General features: G+C 38.8%; 1 protein-coding gene across 1 annotated transcript; it reads right to left on the bottom strand.

Moving 5' to 3' along the window:
* Window positions 1-27,311, bottom strand: PRPF40A (pre-mRNA processing factor 40 homolog A). Its single transcript, XM_082001443.1, has 26 exons — window positions 27,261-27,311; window positions 25,542-25,679; window positions 22,460-22,540; window positions 17,896-17,926; window positions 17,633-17,655; window positions 15,400-15,501; window positions 15,188-15,298; window positions 14,585-14,705; window positions 13,252-13,276; window positions 12,573-12,878; window positions 11,563-11,671; window positions 10,568-10,632; window positions 9,765-9,929; window positions 8,939-9,047; window positions 7,293-7,443; window positions 6,466-6,599; window positions 5,991-6,105; window positions 5,740-5,843; window positions 5,447-5,563; window positions 4,792-4,929; window positions 4,057-4,152; window positions 2,978-3,064; window positions 2,792-2,888; window positions 2,630-2,691; window positions 1,310-1,444; window positions 1-157 (listed from the first exon to the last, which is right to left on the bottom strand). The coding sequence occupies exons 1-26, from the start codon at window positions 27,294-27,296 to the stop codon at window positions 65-67; spliced, it is 2,751 nt and encodes a 916-aa protein (XP_081857569.1). The 5' UTR covers window positions 27,297-27,311; the 3' UTR covers window positions 1-64.

Below are 27,311 nucleotides of genomic sequence, written 5' to 3'. Positions count from 1 at the left end.
TGAATTAGACATTGGTTTCTTTTATTATGCCACAATGTAAACATATTTGGTATAAATAATGTTCTTATTGATCTTCATCCAGTTGTTCCAAAAGAGTCCTCCTCTGTTTTTCCAACTCCCCTTCACTCAGTTCACTGCCAGAAGTATCCCAGTTCCCCTGCAGAGAGAAGCAAGGTTAGTGGTAAGCAGCACGTACCTTACGCACCGCACAGGCTCGCGCTGGCGGCCCGCAGCAGGCATACGGGCGGGCGGCCGGGGAGCACGGGGCACAGGAGGTTGCTTGGTGTCCCCTCGCCAACAGCAGCTGCAGCCAGAAGAAGTGGGGTGGGCAAAAGGGAAACTGCAAGCGAAGCCAAGGCCCTCCTGCAGACTGCATCTGCTTCATTGCACCTGCGTCCGCGCTCTCAATAGAAGGTGCCTCCTTAGGCCACGTAATTGGGCTTTTCAAAGGCACCTGGAGGCCAAAGCAGCTTATTTTAAGACAACAGTATGAAAAGCAGACACCTGCCCTCCCATCCTCTCTCAGAAGGTGGAAGGAATGGGGTGTTATCCAGAAGGCCGCCTCCACCACCACAATCTAAATAACCAGAGTGAGTCACGTAATTCCCCCCAAAGAGACCCCAAAAGATGCTGAACCAAAAGAAGCTCCTATTTTTCATCCAAACACTTGTACATGTCTTCGACAATACTGTTCTAAGCCCCTTCCCAAACAAGTCACAGGCAGCAGCGCCACAGCAAAGAGCAGGACTGCAGTCACAAGCACACTCCCACAGGACTTCCCAGCTTGAAAAGCACAAGAATTGCAGAACGTTCCACTAAGATTTTCCTCCAGGGTCAGCCTAGCGCCAGCCCAGCACTGCAACTACTGACATTTTAGACTGCAGGTGCCAAGCAGTCACTCGAATGTTTAATTGGCTATGCTGCTCATCTCTTTTGAGATCAGCCTGGCCAACTGGATGGAAAAAAGAACGGCAGCTTCGTCACAAATACTACTTTGTCACAGCACGAACCAAACTTCGGCACTATCTATAAAATAACATACCTCATTCACACTTTACATCTATGAGCAACAACAAATAGCACTTAAATCGAACGGTAATTTCACACATCAAGGAAGAAAACAGTAAATGAGGGAATAGGATCTGTATGATTAAACTCTGCTTGAACATTTGGCCCTGTTTATCTATAAATGGAACATAAATAAAGCTTTAGCACCTTACTTAAAGGAAACCTATAAAGCTTGCATATTATACTACAGCATCCCGCTGGTACCCAAAGCATCAGATAAAAAGGAAACAAGAAAGCTTACAGAATCTTTTCCAGGTCGTTTTTTAGTGGGAGATTTATGTTTTGATTCAGATCTTTGTCTAGCTCTATCCTTTTCACTCTCTCTCTCTCTCTCTTTTTTGTCTTTTTCTCGTTCCATATCTGATTCTGGTGAATCCTGTGTAAATAAAAGGGGAAATGTTTAATATTTAATATATTAAATACAAATTTATAGAATAGCCCCCCCCCCGAAAAGTCTGACTCCATTTCAAGATAGACCATATTAGAAAAAAAATGCTTAAAGTGGTTACAAATTAAGCACATCCTGTTAACCGTGGCAGAAGTATGTAATGCAAAAACATTACTCAAGTGATTTGAAAAGGAGACTTTTGTTCAATACAGAAGAACTTTCACCATTCTCAGTGCATGCAAAGACAGGGCATGCTGGTTGCCATACAGTAAATCTCTTCTGCGCACAAATGTCATTCAGCAAGATCTCTGGAAAGGCTGAAGTCTGGGAAATGTTTTTCTGTTACACAGCTGCTTGGCCATACTCGATTGCTTTAAAGCTGCTGGACTTTTACCAGACTATTAACCATACCGAGAGGGATTACGGGGCACGACTGCTTTTACTCCACATTTCATCCCAGTGTTGCTAAGCTTATGTGTCCCCATTTGCATTGCAACCCCTTAGCACTAGTATCCCACACAATGGCTAAGGATATCCCCCCCTCCTTGTGAACACTGTCCACTGAAGGGCACAGCTAACTGCTAAAAAAATTACAGAAACAGAAGAATACATCAGTTTTGAAGAGTTTTGTAGCCAAGATGAGTTCAGAGAATCAAACTTTTTTCTTTACCCAGGAAAAAAATAAAATTCTTTGGCCTCAAACAATATACAGAGTGAAAGCTCTCCTTCTGCTCTTCAGGTTGTCCTTTTGATTCTCCGGCACATTTGATATCAGAGCTTCTAGGACAACCCTGATACTCAAGCAGACAGAAGGAATGATGCTCAGCATAAGACAAAAGGAGAAGGTGGCTGGGATTCTTCCCAGCACTCCACAGTAAAAGTGAACACCAAGATCTGCCAGGATAAATGGCAAATACCAGGCTACTAGTACAGTCCTTTACATCTGCTTGCATAGTTGCAGATAAAACCCCTGACTTTAGCAGTCTTAAATGGTTTAATATTAGGATAGGCAAAACAGAAAATTACTATCTTGCCAATACCCTCCTCCAGTCTGATCTCACACAGTCCCTATTACAAAGGCAGCTCGATGATTACAGATACCTAAAAGTATTACTGAAACCGTAAGGTGCCAAGTTGTCCATTAGCCAACTCAAAAAAGTTAACTGCACTTACAGACTTATGTCTCCTCTTCTTGCTCTTTTTCTTGTGTTTTTTTGACTTCTTGTAACTCCTCTCTGCAAACATATGGAGAAACAAAAATACATCAATAAATGATAAAAACCCAGCAACAAAACAGTAACACTAATTTAAAAACAAACAAGAAAAATCTCATACCGGATTCTGCACTGGAAGAACGCTCAGAAACTGATCTAGATTCTGAACGCTGCCTTTTCTTCTTTGAATGGCTATCATCATCCTCAGACTCTGAGCCCTTGAGATACAAAACCAACGTGATTAGCAAGATGACAGCATTACAAATAGTTACAGAAATGGATTTTAAGACATCATGAAACACCTTACCGAACGAGATCGAGACCGCTTCCTGTGATGTTTTTTAGACTTTTTAGAATGTTTCTTGTTCTTTGAATGATGATGCTGACACTCATGCTAGAGTACAAGAGAAGGCAAATGTTGTCATTGGTCTATAGGACACAGCAAGAAATTGTCATGATGTTTCTCATCATCCATCTATGGCTAGCAATGGTTAAAAAAAATAAAAATCACGTATTTATTGTCTCAAAATCCATAAACAGCTACCAGTATTGCCATGTTGAAGTTGTAGTAACAAGCACCTAGGAGCAACGAAACATACAACTTTAGGCATAGATGCACACAGCTTCGCTTTACCTGGACCCCTGTTTCAATGCTTCCAATTTAAAAGCCCCTGCTCAAGATGGCCTAGAATATACTGCTTACCTTACTTTGCCAAATTCGAAATTCTGAAATTAAGTAATCTTAAAAACACCTACAAACTCCCCAGAAAAACTAAACAAAAAACTCGAAGAGCATGTGCTGCAAAATCAAATCTTACATTATCTAGGAAAAAACCAGCACCTTATGCAACAAGAACAACTTGTCAAAACTTCTGCAGCTCAACTCTTACTGTGGCCCATCCAAAAATTAAGAATGAACTAAAGTACATCACTCCTTTTCCACATCAGCAAAAACTTGGCTACAGCAAAAAAAGTACATCCGCAGAGGTTGGTTTGTTCTTGAAGTTCCAGATTTGCAGTGAATAAAATACTGCAGAATTTCTATTTCCAATTTAAGTTAGTATGAAATCACAGCAATAAACAATTTTTCTAAAATAAAACAGAAAATGTTGATGTTAACTTCCAAAAATTCTCATAGGGAAACAGATTAAAAGAACAACTACGAATCAAATAATATCAAATAACCGTGACATGTTTCTTCAGTTCCTTACTTTCAAGATGAGGTTTTAATATCCATTACTTTTAGGTAATGCACAATGCCCACTGTAACAGAAATCAGTAGAATCCTGTTAAAACCCTCTCCCTTCCCAGACAATTTAAGAGACGATCAACTCACATATTTTTTTTTTTTCCCCCTAATCAGGAAAAAATAAAAGTAATAACTACCTCTAGTACATGCATGAAATCTTTAAATATTCTTTTTCTCTCAGACTCCAGAGTGATATCTTCAAATGCTGGTTCTTTCACAAATCTATCTCTGATCTGTAAGAAAAATAGCAATGAAATACTAATATGAAATACAGCAGTTCAGAAATAAAAATACTAAAAAAAAAGGACATTATTTCACTAGTTGAAAAAGCCATCGTACTTTACAAGGCTAAACATTTTTTATGCCAGCTTCACAACCAAAAGTCTTCAGTAAAACTGTAACAGATGGAAATACGCAAAATCAGACTGATTTTTCCTGCATATGCCAATTAAGCCATGCAAGCTTGTTAAAGCATGCGTTTTTATACAAAGAGGAAAGTTTTTTAAAGGTTATCTTAACCAGAACAAAGTTATAGTCTTTTAACTAAGCAGAGTGCTTTATCTCCATTTAAATTAAGTTTGGGGGCTGTATGTGATTATTTTTTGGGGAGTTGGTGTTTTTTGTTTATTTGGTTGGTTGGGTTTAGGGCTTTTTGTTTTTGTTTTTAAATGTATTCAATCAAAAGTATCAATAGAATGAAATTATTCACATCAGATCTCAAACTTTACTGAAGATGTGACAGGACAATTGTTATGGGTCTAAGTTAGATAAACAGAAACACTAAGAGCTTCAAAAATCTAGGTTTACTTATAAAAGCAGTAGCCTGTTAAATATATTTGGAAAGACTTTCATAATTAAATGACAATACATACATCTTCCCAGACAGCATCCAATTCAATCGGAGGAGTAGCTTGCTTCAACATACTCTTGAAGGCAGACTCTTTCCGCTTCATTTTGCGAGCTTCTTCTTTTTCCCTCTCTCTTTCACGGGCTTCTGCCTTTTCTAGCAGCTGTATCAAAAGTCGTAAGATCATTGGGAAGATGTCAAAATGGAAGGCTAGTAATTCAGTTTAAGGCAATTTTTTGAAAGCCCAACAACAGTTCACCTTTAGAGTTTTCTATTAGTCACCTGCGCATACAGAAAAATTAACCAACGGCTTATTTTTAAAGCATGCAACTGCAGTTTCTCAAGCAGGATCTACAGTAAGAGTTAATACATCATGCAAGCCAGAACTACAGAAATACACACACAAAAAAATCCCTCCTGAGAAAAGTTACGTATAAATGAGAGAACATTACTTGACTCCTACCACAGAATTTCTCAAGTTGGTACGTTTATGTTCTGAATGAAGAATGTAGTCTTTATTTTGGGAACCAATATCAGGATAAGCAAATCTAAAGCACAGCATCTCTCTCAACCATTACAAAAATAGCCATAGCAATACATTGAAAGTAAGTGCCATTTCTTGTTTTTACAAGAGATTTCATATTACAAGTTTCCAAACATACCTATATGTTAATACTTACACTGTTGAAAGCCAGCTTGATATTTCCCGCATCTAAGGTAGTAGCTCTTTTAGTTGAACTGATGACCGTAACAAAATCTTCAAAAGAAGTATTCACTTCAACCACAAATCCCTTATCCTGTAAGAAAATTGCTTCTTTGGCATCAGGTAAGTCAGGACCTCTCACTTCATTGCTAATGCACATGACATTAACACAATGTGAAATCCCATCTCCCATTAGTAAAGAGTTCACCTGAATGATGTATTTGGTATTAAAGGAAGAAACCACATAATGGAGCATTTTCCCCCTCTCACCTTTAAGATATCTTTTATTATCTTCTTTTCATCATGGTAACGTGCTTTCAAGTCTTCAACATAGAACTTGAAAAGATCAAGTGCTGTTGATCCTGATGAAAAAACTAGATAAGTCAAAAGCTAGCTCTAATAAAAGAGCTGCATTTTTTTAGACATTTAGAAAAATATATAAATAACTCTGCTCTATTCTGCCCCAAATCCCAAGACCTTTACCCTACTTTCTACAGGGTTGGAAGAGACCGTATTCTTACCAGGTTGACCAAGCATATTAGTGAATCTGATGTCAGAGCTTATGGTTGGGTACAACTCCATCCAAGAGGACATCGAATGCAATTGTCCATGCTCATGCAGTTCATCTAGAAACAGCTACAAAATGCAAGCGAAATGGAAATTTGTCGTCACTCATCACACTTTTACTTGGCTAACAACTGGAATGGATACTCTTGATAACTGGAATTCCATTTTTGTTAAAATGCAATTGGAAAATCATTTTTTACATCATCATTTCTTCCTGACTTCTTCTACCATTTACAATGTTCTAATTGCATTCCCTTTCCATTCAAAATTATTTCCTCTTACTTCCCTCTACTCTTGCAGCTTTCTGGCAAACAGATGTATTATACAGCAGACAAAATGCTACAACACTGGTACGTAACTCATTATGCGCACCCGTTAGACTATCTAATCATATGACACATCTGGAACAGAGAAAGAAAGTCCACCAACCTGAAAAGATTCTCTGTTTTTACGCTGCCGCCTTCTTTCTCTAAGCAAACTTTTCTGTTTTTCTTCCTCCTCCTCTTTTTCCAATGCCCTGATATGTTCCTCAAAACAGATCAGTGCATCCTCCTTATCCATGTCTAGCAACAGATAACAACAGAGTCATAAGAGTAAAAATTAGGTATTTCTTGCCACCAACTGTAGAAAGTCTCTCACTGCGAAGTAAGCGTTGCCAATTGTAACCGTGAGTGGAAGTTCCACTGAGCACCAAAATACATGAAAACCTGCGCAGCAAAAACAAACCTCCCCCAGGCTGGATAAATTATCATTGCCAATACAGAGCACAGAAGCCTTGCTTTAGCAGTTGTGTAAATGCATATGCTGCTCTTAAAATACAGGATCGACTCATTTATGTAAGAAAAATGTGCTCATAATGGAAAAACTACCTTCTTACTCTAGAAGAGTAAAAACAATTATTTTTTCTAGGAAAACGAACAGCAGGATCTCAGTCTAGCAGAAGGTAGCATAAGTATTTGCAACAGATTACATTGTCAAATAACACTTCAAATTTCAAAGGCTAACAACTATTCAGGCAATTCAGTCCCCACAAAAAAGGTATCCTTTGCTATATCATCACAATTAATCAGTAATGGTTTTTGAAGCTGACTGTTTCCTAGGAACAAAACAAGACAATTGCCTTTATACAGGCTGCTCAGCAGCTGTCATAGCAGCTCTGGACTGGGCAAGAGCAAGCCATACTTAGTCAGGAGTCCTTGCTGCTAAAGACAAATCCATTCCCTCTTCCAAAAGAAACGCATAGACTTTTTACATACTCTGAAGTTCCTCATCTTCTGCAAATGTAGGATTGTCCATCAGATACTGCTGAGCCTCTGACCAAGTAGTACAGTATGTGACGTTAGCCATGTTATCTAGTATGTTCTTTAAAGCTTCCCAATTCCTCTTTCGTAACTGTTTGGCTTGTTCCTGAGGAAAAAATGATTTATTTTTTTTCCCCCCAATTTGAGGTTGTATAGACAAAAATACATGACCCCTCAAAGTTTGTTCGCTAAGAAAACACAAAAATAACCTTTCATTTACATGCAAAGCAACATAATACAATTTGGACCTACATACAATTTTTATACCCTATTATCACTTGCATCCACAGATAAACTATTTCAGTATCACTATCTCTGACTGTTCCCAACAGACAGGAAAAGCTCATGAAAGCATGCTCATCTTTCAGAGAAACTGCTAGGAAACTGCCAGTACACTCAGTAAACAGTCAGTGCTGCAACCATGTACTATGGCCCACTGTGCTGCTGAAGAGCAGATCTAAACCAGATGTGCTAATCATAGGCAATTCCTTAAGCAGTGCTGTTTGGATGGCTGGCCTCTTCCTGTTTGTTTTTCTTTTCTAGCAAGTGTGGACCTTAACACTAGTCTCACAATTTCAGACATAGTCTTGCTACACAATTTGTTTTTAAGCACCTGTTTTCTGTCTACTCAAGGATGTTGGTGAGTGCTAGCATCAGCACCAAATTTCAGTGAAGATGAACTGACTAGATACAGTTAGGGCTGGATCCTCAAAGTCGGTATGATACCGCTGAGGTCAAAGGAAACATGGCTTTCTGTAATAAGCCTGTGAGAGTTTCACAGTCTGCTTCAGAGCAGCTCAAAACAAAAGACATCATATAATTTGTTAAAGTCACACTAAAAATTAAACACATTCACAAAATTAGCAGCAACATATCTCAATAAGAAAGACCTTTCAAGGAAACTGCTATTGTATCTGCCACACAGGATCAAATCAGGGGTTCATCTTGTCCACCAGCAGACTGCAATGAACTAGGGAAAGGTAACAGCGATCGACTCCTAGCATGCTTGCCCAGTTTCAGCCAGGTAGCTTTTCAGGAAATTTTGATCTCCAAAACGTTACCCTGCAGCAGTTAGTTGCCCAACTTCAGTTGCGTCCTGCGCAGGAACAGAACTTCTAGTGGTTTGTTTAGGTAAGGATTCGTCACCTTCTGCCTGCTAACATTATTATACCCCTTAGGTATTGTATAATGAGAAATAAGGAACAATTGTCTCCAAGTTCCTATCTACAAAACCAGTCATAGTTATGAAAAGTCCCACCAATGCTTTTTCCTTTGTTCCCTTCCCCCATCACACCTTTCTAAACTGAAGAGTCCCCCCTCTATAGGATCTCATAGTTGATAAACCTTGCCTCCCTTCTGTTCTTTTCTCTCCCCCTTCCGCTGGAGAGGCGGTAACCTGACCGGTACCCTGTAAGCAGTATACGGTTCACAGCAACATTCTCATTTGCTCCTCCCTGCCTTTCCTACAGATTCCTCCCCTCCTGTTTGCATTTTGACTGTCCACGAACAGCACTAAGAACTGCACTGCTTGCAAGATTTCTTTACTAAGATGTATAAACTAAGTGACTGATAACAAGAGAAAAAGTTTGAAAGAAAGTTACCTTCTCTTTCTTAGACAGAAAAAACAAAACGTCTTCATAAATTTCAAGACGATCACGCTCAGATATTGCATTCCAGACTTCCATCTCCCCAAACATTTGTTCAGCTTTTCTGTACAAAAAGAAAAAGCATACAATCATTTAATGGTGAACACCAACTTAAATTGTCTCACTGGCTTACAATAACGTTAAATGAATTCTGTTATACATCACAATGCTTTTGTATGACATCTCCCTAATTTTCTGTCTTCAGCAGCTTTTTCTGTGACAGCTTTCTATCTCTTATAAACAAAGGAAACAGTTAAAAACTAAAGCTGATGCCACAATACATGCCTCTCTATAGAAATGCAAGTTGACGTCCTGTGCATTACATTAGTATTTTTATCCGAGGGCTAGCACATGGTCAGGCCACTGTTCTAGCAAACGTTATATGCAATCAGATATATAAAATTTTCAATGACAGGCTTATTAGACATACCTCCCTTTGGGCATGAACTTCCATGAACAGGCTATCAGAACTACTTTGTACTTAATGGCAGATGTAATATAAAACTCCTCTCAGCATTACCTTATACTTCTACTTATTAGAACTTCAAACCATTACCATCAGCACACCTGGTCTTTTTTGCATAGGTCTATGAAAATGAGATTTTTTTTTGCCAGAGTCTATGAAAATGAGAACATTTGTGTTCCTGTAAAACTTTTAGTTACAAGCTTTTCCAGGCTGAGCGCATACAACGTTAGCATTCACCAAGAGCAAGCCAGCAAGATCTGATCATTAACTTGGCAAGCCAGTGAAGGCTGGAACTTCATTTAAGATCAGTCTTACTTGTATCTTGTTGTGGATGTCATCTTTTCATGGTTTTCGAGAAAACGCTGGAAGGATTCTTTAGCTTCTTTGTATTTTGATCTTGCTTCTTCTTTCTCTTCTTTTTCTGTTTGAACTTTGTAAGCATTAAAGGCTTGCTTTTTTTCACTTAATTTTGCCAAAGCACTTCATATCAAAGAAAAAGAAAACAACATCAATTATACAAAAGGGAATTAAAGTGGAAAAACAAAACCAAAGAGCCCAAAGGTAACAGACTTGAATAATCCAGATTTTTGAGACAAAATTAAATACAATCTAAATGGCCAGTCATCTCACTGCCTCTCCCTCAGGATTATGGAAGATCTTTTCAAAAAAAGCAGTAAAAACAAGCACTTACTAATAAAAGCAGTTAATAATAAAACACAAACTACTATCATCCTTTCAGGTTGCATTCACGCATTTCACATTACAATGCTATTTTTATCATGGATAGCAACCGCTTCTCTGCCAATGTTTGTAGCAGCCACCCATTTAAAAAAGTAACCTAGAAGGTCTTTAGCTCTGTCATTGTAAATGTGTGCTTTTATTAACAAAAGAACAATTTAAAGAGCATAAAACACAAAAACCACCACATCTTTCCAAAGGAAAAAATTAAGCCTAGGACTTGCATTTCTTTATGTAGTAGAGGAACAAAGTTCCCGGACAATGGTACACGTTCACAAATGCACAAATATCTATTAAAACAATCAAGTTACATCAGTAAAGTCAAACTACTTAAAATAGCATTTGTGTAGAAATGTAATGAGGAAAGAATCAAGCAGTACCTGTATCTAGGATCATTAATGATCATTTTCATAGCTTGCTCCCAAGAAGCATTGGATGGTACTCGCTGTGAAAACATTCAATCATTAAGTAATAAGATATGGAATCAACATTGAACAATGACAGGTTCCTTAAAAAACAGCCCTTACAAGAAAAAAATGCATTACACTTTCAAGGTTAGGACACCATTCTTAGTCACAATTTAAAAAAAAAAAAAAGTTTGTTCACCGTCAACATGGAAAAACGAAACAAGGTACTTTTGGGATTATTCCTATTTCTACAACAAATTCTTCTGAAAGTTTGTCTACTATACAACTATGTTGACTCACTAGACAAAACACAAACAGACCCCATATAATCTAAGAGAAAACCAAAGCCATTTTACTTTCACTGCAGCTCCATCTTTAAAGCAAAGATAAAAAATAGAGAACTTAGACAAATCAGGCAACACTTATTAGAAATGTACCTCACTGTCAGACAAAAATATTTACAACCATCATTTCCACAATGCTTAAATACAGTTTTAGAATTACTACTTCATGGAGGAGGTGGGAAATGTGTCCTTCAATCATATTAGCTTATGGAAACACCACATACTAAATCTAGCGGTTTGTCCTTTTTCCATATGGACCTCTACACTGCCTATGAAGCATCTAAGTGAAGCTATCCATCAAATCACTCACTGTTCCAGTTTGAATTTTGGACAAAGACCAGAGTACAAGTTTGCATTACAATGTGGGGATAATGTAAAAAGATGAAAATAAGAAATAACTGAGAGCCCCAGTGAAAACTCAAGAGCTCCGCCCTCACCCAAAGAGCTGAAAAAAGTTTAAACTGTGTATTGTTTTCATAGTAGCTTTCTTTTCCCTCATTTCTTGCCTAGTACAAAAGTCCTCTTCCACAACCGTTAGAAATTCTTCACCAAAAAAAAAGTCTAGCAATTTCTGGCAAATGAAGTTTTGGTAGTTCAATAAACCATGAAGAATAATTGAAATACCTTTTCTTTTAAGAGTTCTTTAAATGCTTGCTTTGCTTCTTCCTTTGTATTCCAGGTATAGGTTTTTTTAACTGGTTGGGCATCGTCGTCCTCCTTCTTTGAAGCAGCACTATATACAAAAATCAGTAATTTTATTATTTAAGCATTTTTTAAGTTCGAGCCACTGAAGAGTAATAAATACCATAATCAGATAGAATGAGTTTTTTTAAATAGCAACTCAAAAATAATAATGCTACACATGATAAACACTTGTACAAACAATTTGTACAAGACTCTTCCTTTACAGACACCATATACAACTGATGAAAAAAGGCAAATTATTTCAGAAAAGTATTATCACTTATGCAACTGGCTACCTGCTCAAGTTATCTAGAAATTATTCATAAAAATATGACATTTAGCGGGAATATTTACATATATATTATATAAAAATATAAAGGGGAGTGCCTAAAAATATGCCTCTTGCCCTTAATTATCTCCTGATAGCTATAATCCCCCACAGCATGTTTCTTTTCTGTTTGAATTATAAAAATATTACGCTGCAATTCACCACATAATCAATTCTCCATTATTAAGAAACAAAGGATCTCATTTCTGGTGGAACAGATAAAGGTCTATTTAGTATTGCATTTTCTTCTAACGATAGTCAATCGCACAGATCTATGTAAGAGGAAACACACAGGGTAAACACATAACATTACCCTGGCAAACTCTCACAGCTATTGAAAAATTCATGAAATATTGAAGCCACTAATGTTCTCTGCAGGGTTTAAGAGCTTTGGGAGAGGGTTGGCAAGGGGAGCATGTCAGTTTTTCTAAAAATACATTTAATACTTCTTCCTCTCTTTCTTACTCATTATTCTTCTGTGCTGCCATTGATTCATGCTCACGTTTCACTGGAGAAACGGCTAACTGTCAAAGAAGCCTCGCCACTTACAATTGAAGATAAACCAGATCCTAGAAGAAATACAAAACTGCAGCAGCACCACATGCTTTGTAATTTCACTTACTCTGCTGAAGCCTCCTGCTTGGAAGAGTCGTCTGCTGTGTTAGCTGCAGTTTCTCCACTCTGTTCCTGTGCAGCAGGTGCAGAAGTTGCTTGTTCCTCAGCTGCGGCTGTGCTGGTACTCTCATTTTCTACCACAGAAGCAGCTGCAGCAGATTCTGCTTCAGAGGCTGCTGTTGCCGCAGAAGTAGCAGTGGTGGTAGTAACAGCTGCGGCAGTTTCAGCAGCAGTTGTGGCTGCAGTGGTTGTGTTTGTTGCTTCAGCTGCAGCAGCTGGAGTAGATGTGGGAGTCGATTCTTCAGGCTTTGTGCTACAGGTATCAAAAAACAGGAAGAGTCATGTACAAGCATGGGACAACTTAAAGGTTTAGGGAAACCTGTAGTTTAAGCAAGTTAAAGTACAAAATGAGAGGTTTACATCTAGTAAAGATTGTATCTCCAAAGAACACAAACGAATCCTGGCTCAGAGAAAAGAAATGCTTTACTGAAACTGTATCTATGCAGATCAATCATTTCAGTTAAAAAGAAATCTAGAATATATTATTTAAGGTTTTATATAGTAAGTCACTATTTGGAATGAAAAACTGCATGGAGAATGTTTTAAGATTCAAGGACTAGATTCCATTTTTAAGAAATAATAGGCAGACTAATGTAAAAAACATTAGCATACCATTAAAAACATACCTGTTTTCTTCAGCTTTAATCATTGCTAGAGGAGAGAGGGGAAAAAACAATCAAAATATAGCTTCAAAAATAGTTCATATATGCATAGTAAAAAAGTTACTGTTAACATGATTTAATAAAAGCATAGCTTTAAATATTTTTGTTACGATCAATAATTTTAGTATTTGTGCCCTTTAAAGACTGACATAAATTCAGACTAGAACAAAATTTAGAAATCCCATTAAATAAAGATTAGGGTATATAAAAATGACTTCTTGGTTTAAAATAACTATTTCAACTTTAAAAGACTAGTTTAAAGAACAGATAAAGTCACGTCTACTAAAACACATCTTTCCTCCTTTTTTATTCTAACAGTCACTGATGCTTATTCTTCATAGTACTTTTTTAAATACTCATTTCTTACCCCAGCTGATTTTGTAGATTTTTTCATCAAGATCTTATTTGCCTTACAATACCAAACAAAACCGTGCTAAAAGTGAAAAACAGGAGCATAGCATCATATGATGTTTGTACAAAAGGGGACACTGCCTTTATAATACAGAAGGGTATAAAAAAAAATTACTAGTATTTTTGCCACATCATAGTTTATCAAAATAATTTGTCAAAAATTAAAAGCAAATTGATACCTAAGCAAATCCTTACACACAATTTTGGCTTTCAGCAGACAGCCAGTACTACTGCTTTGAGTATGAAATACATTACTGTTTCCAAAATTCTTCCAAGACACCGAAAAAAAATGTAATTCTTACTCAATTATAAGCTATACAGTACTCAAAAGTCCAGCACCCTTCCACCCAGGTTTCTGAAGCGAATGAGGATTAGTACAGTCGTACCCCTGCCTCTTGTCTTCCCCTATCAACCTAAACCCCTTCAGAAATCCTACTAGGTACCTACAAGTTTCCAAAGGATTGGTGGCAACCTAAGACTCAAATCCTACAATAGCCCTAAAACGAAGAAAGACTTGAAGCGTTACCTGCTGCTAGCACAGAGAGCATGCATGTAGCCCTGAACAAGCCACAGCACCTCACATCCTAAGCCTCTTCCTGTTCAGGGACACGAGGGGGAGCTGATGCTCCTGCCACATAAATAGGGAAGAACTACAGGTATAATGGACACAGGGATGGTGATGAGATGGTGCGGACACAGGAGACAAGACTGCTCCATAGAAATCTCAGACTGCATTAATTCTACTACATACAGCTTATTTCAGTGGATTTCATTTCTAACACAAGTTTGACTGCTATGCTTTGATGCCAAATTTTTGCCCAAACTCAAGCCCGTGCACAGCTTACAACTCACTGCTGCTCTCCCTACTATTTTTTCTTAACATTACCTTCAAGATCCTCAAGCTCCTTGGGTTTTGCCCAGCGCGATTCCTTTGTTTGGGAATTATAATAGTAGGGCTTTCCAGAATCAGATTTATACTCTTTCCAGGGACACTTAGACAACAATTGCTAATGGATAGAAAACAAAAACATAATATCAAAATTACAATGGTGTTTTTAAATTAAAAGGATAGCTAGAAGTGAAGACAGAAACACTACACAAAGAAATAACTTAAGGATCAATGAATACAAGGTATATACTTTCCAAGGAAAATCCCCCCCTAGAGATAAACACATACACATTACTCATGTAAATATTTAAGAAAGTCGTTTTCTAATACAGAAGATTTATCTAAAAATTGATGAAAACTGTTCATTTTGATGAAAAATTGATGAAAACGGAGTTTTGTCCATTTTGCAGCCTCAAGTTCCAACAACATAAGGAACACGATATAAACATTTTTGCAGCATTTCTTATTTTAAGATTTTGCTCCCATTGGAAAAGAACATCTATTGGCACAGCCATCCTCCTGCATGATACTTATGCTAGGAAATTCTTGTGTTCACACAAATGCACACAGTACAGTAATCTTCATCTGAATTTAGTTCACCTCGGCAGGTGTTTTGAGATCATCTGGCTTCTCCCATGTAGACTGCTTTGTTTCAGTATTATAGTAATATGTTCTTCCATCAGGTGATTTGTGTTCTGTCCATGTAGATTTCTAGTAAAAATAAAAGATACCATTAATGATGAACAATAATTGCTGGCCAAGATGCTATCAAAGCCACTAAAAAGTTAAATACAAGTGGAAAGCTGATAAACCTGTTTAGAGTGCTCTTCATTAACAGAACTGTTGGTTGTGGCAGTTTGCTGGGCTGCACAAACTACAGGATGTGTTGTCTGAGGGCGAAACAAAACAGAGCTCTGAAAAGACATTCTGGTTAATATTCGTTTTTCATTTGAACACGTACATTAAATATACTAAGTAATTCAGCAGCAAAGGAAAGACAGCAAGCCAAAAATCTAAACACATTTAAGTCAGTATTGCTTTCAAGAAACCACTACTTTGTGACAAGAGCTATTAAGAGTCTCTGACAGCCCCCTCCCATTCAGCAATCCAAGGCAGTCAACTACCATCAGAAAAGCAAGCAAAAGTGAATGTGATCTGACCCTAACAACTTCAAGTGAAAGTCCCAGAAGCACACTATGCTTTCAAAACTAAGAAAAATTTGCTTCAAAAAGATTCTGGCTTTAAGAGTTTAGTGTGAACTGAGGAGTGCCTCCCAACTGCTTTTCATCAACAGTTTATATAAACTCTCTGAAATTAGGGCTGGCAAAACACAGCTTTAGACATCTACTCTGTTTCAGTTCCTGGATATGGCTGAGGAAAAACAATCTTTTATAGGTTCAATTGCCTCATTCAATTACACAGAATGCGAATCTCATAGAAATAAAAGGACAACTGATATTTGCTGACATTTAATAATTCAGCTAGGTACAAGGTCCCCAAATTTTGAAGCAACAGCCAAAAAAAACTTACAGTGGGGTATCTTTGAGGCCACATGACTGTTTTTACAGATTCCACCTCTTGGTTATCTAGCCAAACTTTTTTCTTCATCATCTTAAAAACTAAAGGTAAATGTCTGGGATACCTTCTGGACAAGTAATTTAATACTTACAAAATTTTAAACAGAAATCTGATAGTGACTGAAAGTTATTCATGGTCATTCAAGGTACCATGAAAGACAAAATTTGAGATCACTTCCAGATGACCTGCCTACCTCAATACAAAGTTACATTAATTCACGATTCAGAAGTTTCAATGTTGAGATTTACAGCACCAGTTCTGTTTCATCAGCAACTTCACATCTGATGGAAAGCTGGAGTACTGTTGTACTGAAAAATCACCCAATGAAGTAAATTTGGTCTCCAAGTCACCTTCCTGCTTAGAAGTTCAACCTATGCTAAATCACCTTCCATGCAACCTACCCAATATTTGTTCCTACTTAAGCTACTGAATTATGCTATGTTCCCACAAACATGGAAGGAGACACTAACAAAGCAAATTTCAAATAATGTCAAGACTTTGGAGGTAGAAGTTAAGCTAAATTACCAATGAGCCCCATAAAGTGGCGATAGCCATTCTTTTGAGGTTAGTACTTTATGTTTTTCAAAAACGACAGTGATGTTTTCAAAATAATTACTGGGTAACTATATAGGCTATTCTCTTTTTATTGTTAAAGTGTTTGGTAACAAAACTCTCAGCAAGCTGACAATGCTAATAAAGGTTCCAATAAATCACATGGGACTGAATAATACCAGAACCTTGAACCTGGCTTCTCCTGCTAAGCACAGCTGCATTAAGGAACAGCAAGGAAGACTTAATCATTGTCTACCAAATTCTCCTATACCTATTAGAACTGCCATAGCAAAATATTCATTAATATGTAACAGGTAAAACATTACCCAAACATAAGTAAAATAAAAATCTGCTTATGAACTGGTCCCTGATATGGAAGGACAAAGAGGAAATGCAGTAAGAGGAACAACCTTCAATCTTCTTCAGTGCAAATAAAACCCCAACTTCACCCTGAGTAGCCATCTAGCCCAACACTTGCGAAGATTTAAATCTTAAACAATTCAGCTTTAAAGTAACATAGGTATCTAGGCTACAATTCACTTCATGCTCAGGTAGGGCAAAAAGACCTAAAAACACCACAAGAAATGTCTCATATTGCTGCCCTGCATACTAGAAGAACTAGAAATACAGCAGAAATGCACATCTAGTTTAGCTCAAGCTTAAATTTCTTAAAAAAAAAATTTTTTTACTACATTCGCATAAAAAGATCATGAAATCTGTATGTCCCTGACAAATAAGAAACACATTTGGAACTATTAATTTTAAAATTAATTATAGGCTGACAGTCAAATAAAGCAAAGAAGCTCCATATGATAAGAAAAATAAGATACAAGGTATTCTTTTAAACCTGTAAAGCCATGTATGCACAACACCACAATGCTATTACAATCTTTTAGAATTTTGGTTTTCAATTACCTGAGTTCCAGGAGGCGTTACACCTGAAAAATAAAATTTAAAACATTAATTTTAAAGAGGGCTTGGTTGCTTTATTTTTCTATATAAAGATTAATTAATCAGTGTTTGAAAGAAAAAAAAATTTTCTGGGAACTAATGAAGATGTCAGTTACTGAAATGCTACATCACATTTTACAGGAAAGTATGATTTTTTTTTTTTTTTTAAACACTTCACCTAATTCTGGTGAAATATTTTGAAATGGTAACAAATTGTTTATACTTACCTACTTGTGCATCCATACTGTTCACCCCTGGCTGTAGGAACAATCAACAGACATTTCAGTACTGAGTGCAATTGTAATTAAACCATCAATAAATACAGTACATATGCAAACAAGTGCTTTCAGCAACAAAATGCTCTACTGCCTTAAATATGGATTCCTAGTTTCCCATTGACTGCTTAATTATTACTGCTCCTTAAATAAGTGATTAGGAACATCAAACTACTTTTCAGAAAGGCAATTTATACAATAAAATATATCATGGGGTCCCTTGCCATCTTTTCAATACACATCTTCATCTCCCAAACAAGTAGGCTGGGAGGAGGGGAAAGTAGAAAAAAAAAAAATGTTCTGAATTTCTGCTGGAGTAGCTTAGTAGGCTTCTGTTATAATTAAGTGCCTCAAGCCTTTGAACATATTAGTGTTGAATTTGTTGCATTCATAAAACTGCTTGCAACTAACCAAAGCTCTTACAGATACCCTTTTTGAAAATTTTCAAACTAAAGAAAAAGATTAACAGAATTCAAATAGAGTTTTCCCAATTTCTTTTTCTGTAGGCAAAAATATTGCTTGCAGGTTTATCCTTTGCTAGGGTTTACCTTTCATCTCTCTTCTACAAAGTTGATTCCAATAAAAAACTGAAGTAAAAAAGTAAAATTTGTTAAAGAGAAAAGAAATCATATTATGTTTGATATTATCTAACAGGACTAAACCAGGTGAATCATTAACAAAATGCAGGCCTTTAAAGTGCATTCTGTGTATTAAAAAAATCTCAGCTACTCTGCGTGCACACATATGTCTTTGAGCGTGAGGACTGTCAGTTAAGCAAGGCCATAGTTAAATTTGTGTCTCTGCTACGTAATCCTTCTGACATGTTTCTTTTCTTGTGCCTCGGTTTACTTTTCCAAGTTCCACTCTAATTTGCTGTGCATTGTAAGAGCACTAATCTGACTGAAATAATCATTTTTAGGAACTACACTGGTTCTAATCAGCTTTCTGGAAGTAAACACTTCTGTAAATGACAAAACAGACAGCAAACCTGCATAGGGAGTGGTTTGAAAGACCACCACATTTGGATGAAACAGTCAAGACTAAAGAGCCCTGACATCAGCATAAATCATTCAGTTGGCCTCAGTGAGCTTTAGATTACATTTTACACTTGAAGAAGGTATTTTCCAGACAGCCAACATTGTAACAAGTCAATAATCTCATGAAGCTTACCAAGCAAATCACCAGGGCTGCAAAGAAGGTCACACTTTTTTACTTATCTACAAATTATTTCTAATTAGGAAGTGGTAAAATCAGTCTTTTATTTTTGAAACACTTTCCAGGCTGTGCTACACACGCAATAGCAGAGAGGGACAAGAATTCTGCCATGACAGACAAATGCCTTCTCAAACACATGGCACAAAGGTGTGAGCTCCTGCTATCACTGCCAAGAGGGTTAAGGGCAAAATTAAGAGCTGAAGCCCTCTGCCATGCTACTTTACCTCCTAAATACCATATACCCACAGACTTAATTCAATCAAAATTTACTCCTTAAATTATTGGTATTAGAAAACCAAATTAGCTGCCCTCTTGCCAAAACATGTAAAAACATACACTAAAATTCAAAATTAGACTGATTTTAGCACTGTTCCCTCCCTCCCCTTTTACATCTCTTTTGGCCATAGCGTTTTTAAGATTTTTCTCTGAAGGTCTGAAATTCTTTCAAAATTTTCCATGAGCATCGCTAGTCAGAAGATTGTAACAACTTCTGTATGGGAAATGGAGGAAAATCACTAACATCCTTCCTGCTTGGTAGCTTCTAAAATATTCAGTGCATTAGGAAGTAACTACACAAGCACAAGAACTAATGAAGCACGGTTCCCAAGAATTTGCCTAAGGAGTTACTGACTGTTACTTAAATTACACTACGGCTGTAAACATACACTCACATCTCATTAAACAGAGGACAGCAGGGAGAAGCACACTTGTAACTAGCAGGCAGATTCTCCAGGGTCTCATAAAGCCCAAGCACTAAACTTGAGTTTTTCTCTGCTGTTAAGAAAATTAACATCCCTTCTCTGGTATGAAATCTCAGTCATCTAGTACACGTCAAGCCACTCTCCATCATTTATCAGCAGTCCTGGTTAACAGGGGAGGTCCCAGATGACTGGAGGCTTGCCAATGTGACACCCGTCTACAAGAAAGGCCAGAAGGAGGATCCTGGGAACTACAGGCCTGTCAGCCTGACCTCTGTACCAGGGAAGATTATGGAGCGGTTGGTCTTGAGAGTGCTCACAGGGCATGTGCAGGACACCAAAGCGATCAGGCCCAGCCAGCACGGGTTCATGAAAGGCAGGTCCTGCTTGACCAACCTGATCTCCTTCTATGACCAGGTGACCTGCCTAGTGGATGAGGGAAAGGCTGTGGACGTTGTCTACCGGGACTTTAGTAAAGCCTTTGACAGCGTCTCCCACAGCATTCTCCTGGAGAAGCTGGCGGCTCGTGGCTTGGACAGCTATGCTCTTCGCTGGGGAAAGAACTGGCTGGACAGCCGAGCCCAGAGAGTTGTGGTGAACGGTGTTAAATCCGGCTGGCGGCCGGTCACAAGCGGTGTTCCCCAGGGCTCGGTTCTCGGGCTGGTCTTGTTCAATATCTTTATAGATGATCTTGATGAGGGGATCGAGTGCTCCCTCAGTAAGTTTGCAGATGACACCAAGTTGGGTGGGAGTGTTGATCTGCTGGAGGGTAGGAGGGCTCTGCAGAGGGAGCTGGACAGGCTGGATCGATGGGCAGAGGCCAACTGTATGAGGTTTAATAAGGCCAAGTGCCGGGTCCTGCACTTTGACCACAACAACCCCATGCAACGCTCCAGGCTTGGGGAGGAGTGGCTGGAGAGCAGCCCGGCGGAAAGGGACCTGGGGGTGCTGGTCGACAGCCGGCTGAACATGAGCCGGCAGTGTGCCCAGGTGGCCAAGGTGGCCAACAGCGTCCTGGCCTCTATCAGCAATAGTGTGGCCAGCAGGAGCAGGGCAGGGATCGTGCCCCTGTACTCGGCACTAGTGAGGCCGCACCTTGAATACTGTGTTCAGTTTTGGGCCCCTCACTACAAGAAGGATGTTGAGGTGCTGGAGTGTGTCCAGAGAAGGGCAACGAAGCTGGTGAGGGGTCTGGAGCACAAGTCTTATGAGGAGAGGCTGAGGGAACTGGGGTTGTTTAGCCTGGAGAAGAGGAGGCTGAGAGGAGGCCGTATCGCTCCCTACAACTACCTGAAAGGGGGTTATGGCGACGAGGGTGTCGGTCTCTTCTCCCAAGTAACCAGCGATAGGTCAAGAGGAAACAGCCTCAAGTTGCGCCAGGGGAGGTTTAGATTGGATATTAGGAAAAATTTCTTCACTGAGAGTGGTCAGGCATTGGAACAGGCTGCCCAGGGAGGTGGTGGAGTTGCCATCTCTGGAAGTGTTCAAAATATGTGTGGATGTGGCACTTCAAGACGTGGTTTAGGGGACATGGTGGCGCTGGATTAATGGTTGGACTTGATGATCTTGAAGGTCTTTTCCAACCTAGTGATTCTGTGAAGATGATGTTACATCCTTTTCCTAACAGTCCCTTCTCTACTTATTTTGCAGAAACTTTGCATCTTTGTGATTTTTCTCTCATTACTCTAGAAGGCAGATGGACCACTTAACACAATCCATCTGGTTACACATAGCATATTTAGTAGATAAATTAAAGATTTCCTTTCAGCAAACACTTAATGAAAAAGAAGTGGACTATTAACCAACTTATTTTTTGAAACAGTCAACAAAAGCAGCAGCAAAGATTTTGTGCTTAGCACTGTAGAAAAGTTCAGAGTTCTACAGGATGAAATGTGACTTGGGGATGCAGTACCTGCATGGTAACAAAAATAATTTATTTCTAAATTTAAGTGGATAGAACTGCTTTTAAGTGCATCTCCTGCAGTTACTTTAAATCTCAAAAAAGATCATGTTAATAGGAAAGAAATTTAGCCTTCTCCACCTCAGAAACTTCATCTGTAATATCTGTTAACTCTTCCTTCTCCATTTCCACCCACATTACTTCCTCATACTTTTACCTATTTCAGCAAACTTTACTCAGGATCTCAAATGCGCTGAATTTTAGAAACTTTTACGAAAAATCAGATATATAGTGGTCAGACAACTAGCCCTCCCTCCAAACAGCCAGAGTTCACACTGGTTCCTGCCAAGCTACAAGCAGGTAAGGGACAAGGGAAGAGGCCAGAGGTGTGGGAAGCATTATGGGAAGCAGAATCCAGAAGAAGAAAAGAAGAAAGAAGCAGAAAGAAGAGAAAATCAGACACAGTTACAAAGAAGAGTTTAAAGGATGGTGAAAATTCACAGGACATCAACAATTACTAGCTCCGCCTCTCACAAAAATTGTATTTTTAACAATAATTCAAGAGCTAGGTAAAACTTCATTGCAATTAGCAATACCTTTTTCATAATCCAATTCAAGAAAATAAAGGCATACCCATTCTGAAGCAACAACAGCAACCAACACAAAGAGCTCTTAAAAACCAGAAAAGTTTAGTTAAACTCACCGGAACTGTAGGCTGCATAGCAGCTTGGGACATGTGAGACATCATCATTCCAGGCATTACTGACTGCATCATTCCAGGCATCTATAATTAAATAGTATTTCAGATGTATTTTATGATATTTTAAACATATTTTTTTATTTTTATTTAAAAGCAATTACCTGGTACTAATTTTTAGTTAAAAAAAACAACAAAACCACCTTTTAAGCACTTGGCAACAAGAAGGATGGGTTTGTAGAATTCTCATTCCCTTCATTACACTCCTACAAAATGAACATTAGGAATAACATGTCTACAGTATTCCAAAGTCTGATAGGAAATTTTAATAAAGACGACCATTTAAACTACAAAAGAACAACAGCAAATGATGTGTGATCTGTTAGTAAGGTATTACTGAAATCCTAAGTTAAAGCAGGAAAAAACAAAGGTTGGGAAAGATTTCTGCAAAATTACAAGGCCACACAGAACAAACTAAACAAAGGGAAGGTAAACTCAGAATCTAAGATTAGTTCTGCTCACATTTTTTGACAACTTTCAAACTGTCTCCCTTTCCTCTTACCTCACAAATAGGAAGAAACACTTTACAGGGACACTAGAAGAATGAATGTCTGCAAACAACTTCAAGATGGAGAGAGCTATTAAATTTAAACATCAAAACTCTAACACAATTATGAACTGTTTTTTTTAAAAGTATGGTAAAAAAACCTCAACGTAGACATACAATATTAAACCATGTAACAGTGTGAACTTGGTAATGGGGTCATACCACACTACAGAAATAAAAAGTTTGAGTTTAGACCTGTATCCGAGTTTGCTGGGTGGTCCAACGAGACCAAAAAACCCACAGAACTGCTACTCAGATAAGCTAGCTTTTGCTTAAATATTTATGCTTATAGTCTCAAAAGGATAGTTATGCAGAAGTTATGCATCACTGAAGTGATGCACTGAAAAGATGTCAAAAATGCTACTGAAAAAGTTTTTAATATCTTGCATGTTTCCCATTATTTTTGCTGATCCTAGCTTTTAAGAACTAACAAGCCATTAAAAAAGTGGCAAAATGAACAAAATATATAATTTAGGTCATTATGAACATGAACTTTTGGCCACTCATCCCAAATAAGTCTTGAGAAGTCAACCCCCTTCAACCTTTCAGTTATGCCCCTTTACCTTTATTGTCCTTGGCAGGCTGGCCAAGTGACCCCATCCCCCTGTATCTTCAGGGAGCATCAGGTTACCACTCTCCTCATCTTGCATCTCGTGCGGAGAGAGGGATATGTGGTAGGGCTACTGCTCCACCCTCAAATCCACAAGGTTTTCTTGGGAGGGTGAGGGAGGAAGGAAAGACTGGAAGGCGGCCCCTCCTATTTCTCGCCATCCTGTAGAAGCAGGAGAAGAAAGCACTCTTGCCCCACCGCTACTTGCAACTAAGGGGACTCTGAGCATGTCAAACTTCTTCAAAGCCCTGGCTCAGGTCCTGAAGAAACCCTGCGTACTGCTCGGTTTCTGCATAACACTAACTCAAAGTCAGCAAAGGGGAAAAAAAAATTGGGAAGGAGAGCTAATTATTTTCCAAAAGATCTTCCTCTGAATGATGTTGACAGTAGGCCATTGCTATTCTCTATGCAAAGTAGTCACCTGTCCTACGGGGGTTCTCCTCAGAAAGGTGAAAACAAGCTACAAAACATCCCATTCTGCAAAGCCTCACAAATAAACCTCTGATATCTGCTGGAAGAAAGAGTTTATCATGCAAGGAAGCAAGTCAACATGGGCTGATACTTCCAGCACAATAGTTCATGGTGTGAAAATATCACCATCCTGTCCCACCCTTGAGGCTGTAGGGTAATCGAACCTCTCCCCTCTGCCATGCCATTTATCTTTAGCTTTTTGCTCTACATCTACCGAAGAGTCACGAGTTCTCTATATTGCTCACTAAAATACTGAAGATTGAAATATTCAATGTATGAGACTGAGAACAGTGGAACAGAAGCTACAAAAGAACTGTTAAGTAGAGGACTAAGACAGGATTGCTACTTAAGTTTCTAATGAACACACACAAAAGCTCATGCTATTAGCCATCACGCTACTGGTCAAATCCTCCTCATCTTTTAAAACTGCATTATTTTTACACCAGAAGCTCTAATATGCTGCAAAACCATGCTGAAGAGGTTCCTACCAAGCCTTTATATACTGGTTAAAAAAAAAGAAAAAAAAAAGACATACGGTCTATTCAAGGTGCTGCAAAGGAAGAACACTGAGTTGTCAGCATGACCTTGTGGGCCATTCTCAAAGAGTTAATCTTTCTTGCCATCCACAGTTTGCTCTCATCTAGATGATGACACTCAGTTCCTACTTATGTAAACCATCATCACAGGTAGTATCACTAGAACATTTATTATATCCAGAAAGAGAATTGTTTCTTTTAGAAGTTGAGAATTTAATCAGAAACCACACAGGAAAAGATCTTTGATTATTGAAAAGAAAAGCTTTAGATTTGCAAAAAGCACACGTATGATTCTCGCTACTCTTACCTATCAGCCCAGGTTCACAACTGTCAATCTGAATGGCTCAGTTTATTTTTCAATCACATGACACTAGCAACAACTGTATATACACAGAATGATAAATAACTCCCTAGGATTCAAGAAGGAATTCTGCAAAAATTCAAAATGTAATTATTTCTTCCCTTGCAATCTCCCTGTATTTTTCATCTGTGCAGATGTAAGAGTTAGCCAAGAATTAATACGAAGTTCTGTACTGTTACCTCTGAAAAGAACCACTACTTTATTTTCCTAGTATTAGTAAGACAACCTTACTTCTTCAAAATCTAAAACTACCAAAAAGCTTTAATAAAAAACAAATTATGGATTTATACCTATGGCTGTTTACAATTAAAGTTACACGAGGTGCATCAAATACCTATTACAAATGAGAAGAGTTTCTACATGGATAGGGACTGTGGCACAAAACACCCCAAACTGTTAACCTTACCATTTGCAAGCTACTGCATGAGACTTACCTACCTCAGGGATTACCTGACACTATTATGGGAAGAAAAAAAGAAAATAATCTTGTGAAACTGCCTTACCTGCCCCATTGGTGGTCCTCCCATGGGGGGCATCATCTGAGGCATCATCCCGTGTGGAACTGGTGGCATATTTGGTGGTCTCTGACCCATAGGGTGCATTCCCATTGGAGGGTAATGTGGCATGCCTGGGTGTCCCATCTGAAAGTCAACAACAAATGAGAAAAATCAGCATGAAGTCAATGACCCCAAACCCCAATAAAAGCATTAAGAACAAATCATGGAACAATTTGGGCAGGAAGGGACCTTTCAAGGCCATCTAGTCCAACCTCCCTGCCATGAGCAGGGACATCTTCAACATGATCAGGTTGCTCAGAGCCCCGTCCAGCCTGACCTGGGATGTTTCCAGGGATGGGGCATCTCCCACCTCTCTGGGCAACCTTGGCCAGGGGTTCACCATCCTCATGGTCAAAAATTTCTTCCTTATATTGAGTCTGAATCTCCCCTCTTTTAGTTTAAAACGACTACCCCTTGTCTTATCGCAACAGACGCTGCTGAAATCTGTCTCCATCTTTCTTATAAGAACAAAGAAGCTCAACACTGAACTGAAAACTATTTAGGTAATTTTAGACTGATATTGCAAAACAGCAAGTAAGATCATTCACTCTTCTAGGTCCTCTAGAGCCAGAGTTATTCATAATTAACAAATCAGTTTAAAATTTCCATATCAACACCCAAATGAAAATAAACCTCCATAATTCTTTCATCTTACGGTTTGTCACAGAAAACCATACTAAAGTTAGGAATGCAACTACTTCTGCATGCTCTTCCATGCAATTACAGTTAACACAAGTAACCCTGTGGCACAAAAGTCAAAGAGAGGAAAAAAAATATCTTCTACTCCTGATGTCCAGGTCTGAAATAGCTTCTACACTGACTACCATCCAAAAACCTGAATCCTGTTGGTGTTCTGATATTTGGTACAGTCACACTGCTAGTACAAAAACATATAGAGCTTTCTATTCTAGTCAGAAGCAAAAGCTCTAAGGGTACCTTAAGATAAACCCTGAAAAGTATTTTACTTTGAAGAACACATAACTTACATATATATGCATACAGAAATATGTTAGAAAAGTGTACTAGTTTATTCATATGAAAACTCTTCTTAAGTAAAACATCATTTTAGAAGGCTTATCATGAAAAAAAAAAGTAACACCTTTTTCTTATGTGTTTAAAAACAAATTTTCTGTGGTTTTTTTTTTTTTGAGAACGACTCTCTGAAGATGGGAGTGGGTGTTTCAGACAAAGAAATCACAAACAACTAGAAAGGTCCGAAACTTCTGAAGGTAACACTTGACCTCCCCTGCCACAACTTTGAGCCTCACAAGACACGCAGTGACAGCCTGCCTGCTTACTGATGCTGCCCAAATAACTCAAGCCAAAAGAACTCCGAGTATAACCGCGTTTTCTTTTACTTTCTGAGGGCCAGCCAGCTGCCGTTTGCCGCCTAGCAGCCCCTCCCTTGCCGGTCGCTGTGGCAGAGGGGTCTTACGGCAGGAACGGCACCGGCCAAGCGTCCGCTCCCTTCAGCCGCACACCCATTCGCGGGGCTCGGCAGCAACGCGCCGCCTCCGGAGGCGGAAGCCCGCCAAGACCGAGCGCACTCACAACACGACAAAGCCGGTTCCCGCCACAAAGGGCCGCGGCCGAGAGCCGCGAACCCCGGCGGGGCCGGCCGGGCGCGGAGACGCAGCACAGCCCCCCAAGCGCCCCCCTACTCACCATAAGGGAACCGCGGTCGACGCCGCCGGGCCGCATCGAGGGGCTCAGCAG

This window comes from Phaethon aethereus (genome assembly GCF_964289735.1).
Source record: "Phaethon aethereus genome assembly, chromosome: 6".
NCBI classification, from domain to species: domain Eukaryota; kingdom Metazoa; phylum Chordata; class Aves; order Phaethontiformes; family Phaethontidae; genus Phaethon; species Phaethon aethereus.
This window is presented reverse-complemented; position numbering and strand designations above follow the sequence as displayed.

Coding starts and splice junctions, on each gene's coding strand:
- PRPF40A (XM_082001443.1), bottom strand. CDS start 27,296: ATGCGGCCCGGCGGCGTCGACCGCGGTTCCCTTATG. Junction 22,541..25,541: donor GAGGACCACCAATGGGGCAG/GTAAGGCAGTTT, acceptor ATTTAATTATAG/ATGCCTGGAATGATGCAGTC. Junction 5,564..5,739: donor TAATAAAAGATATCTTAAAG/GTGAGAGGGGGA, acceptor ATTTTCTTACAG/GATAAGGGATTTGTGGTTGA.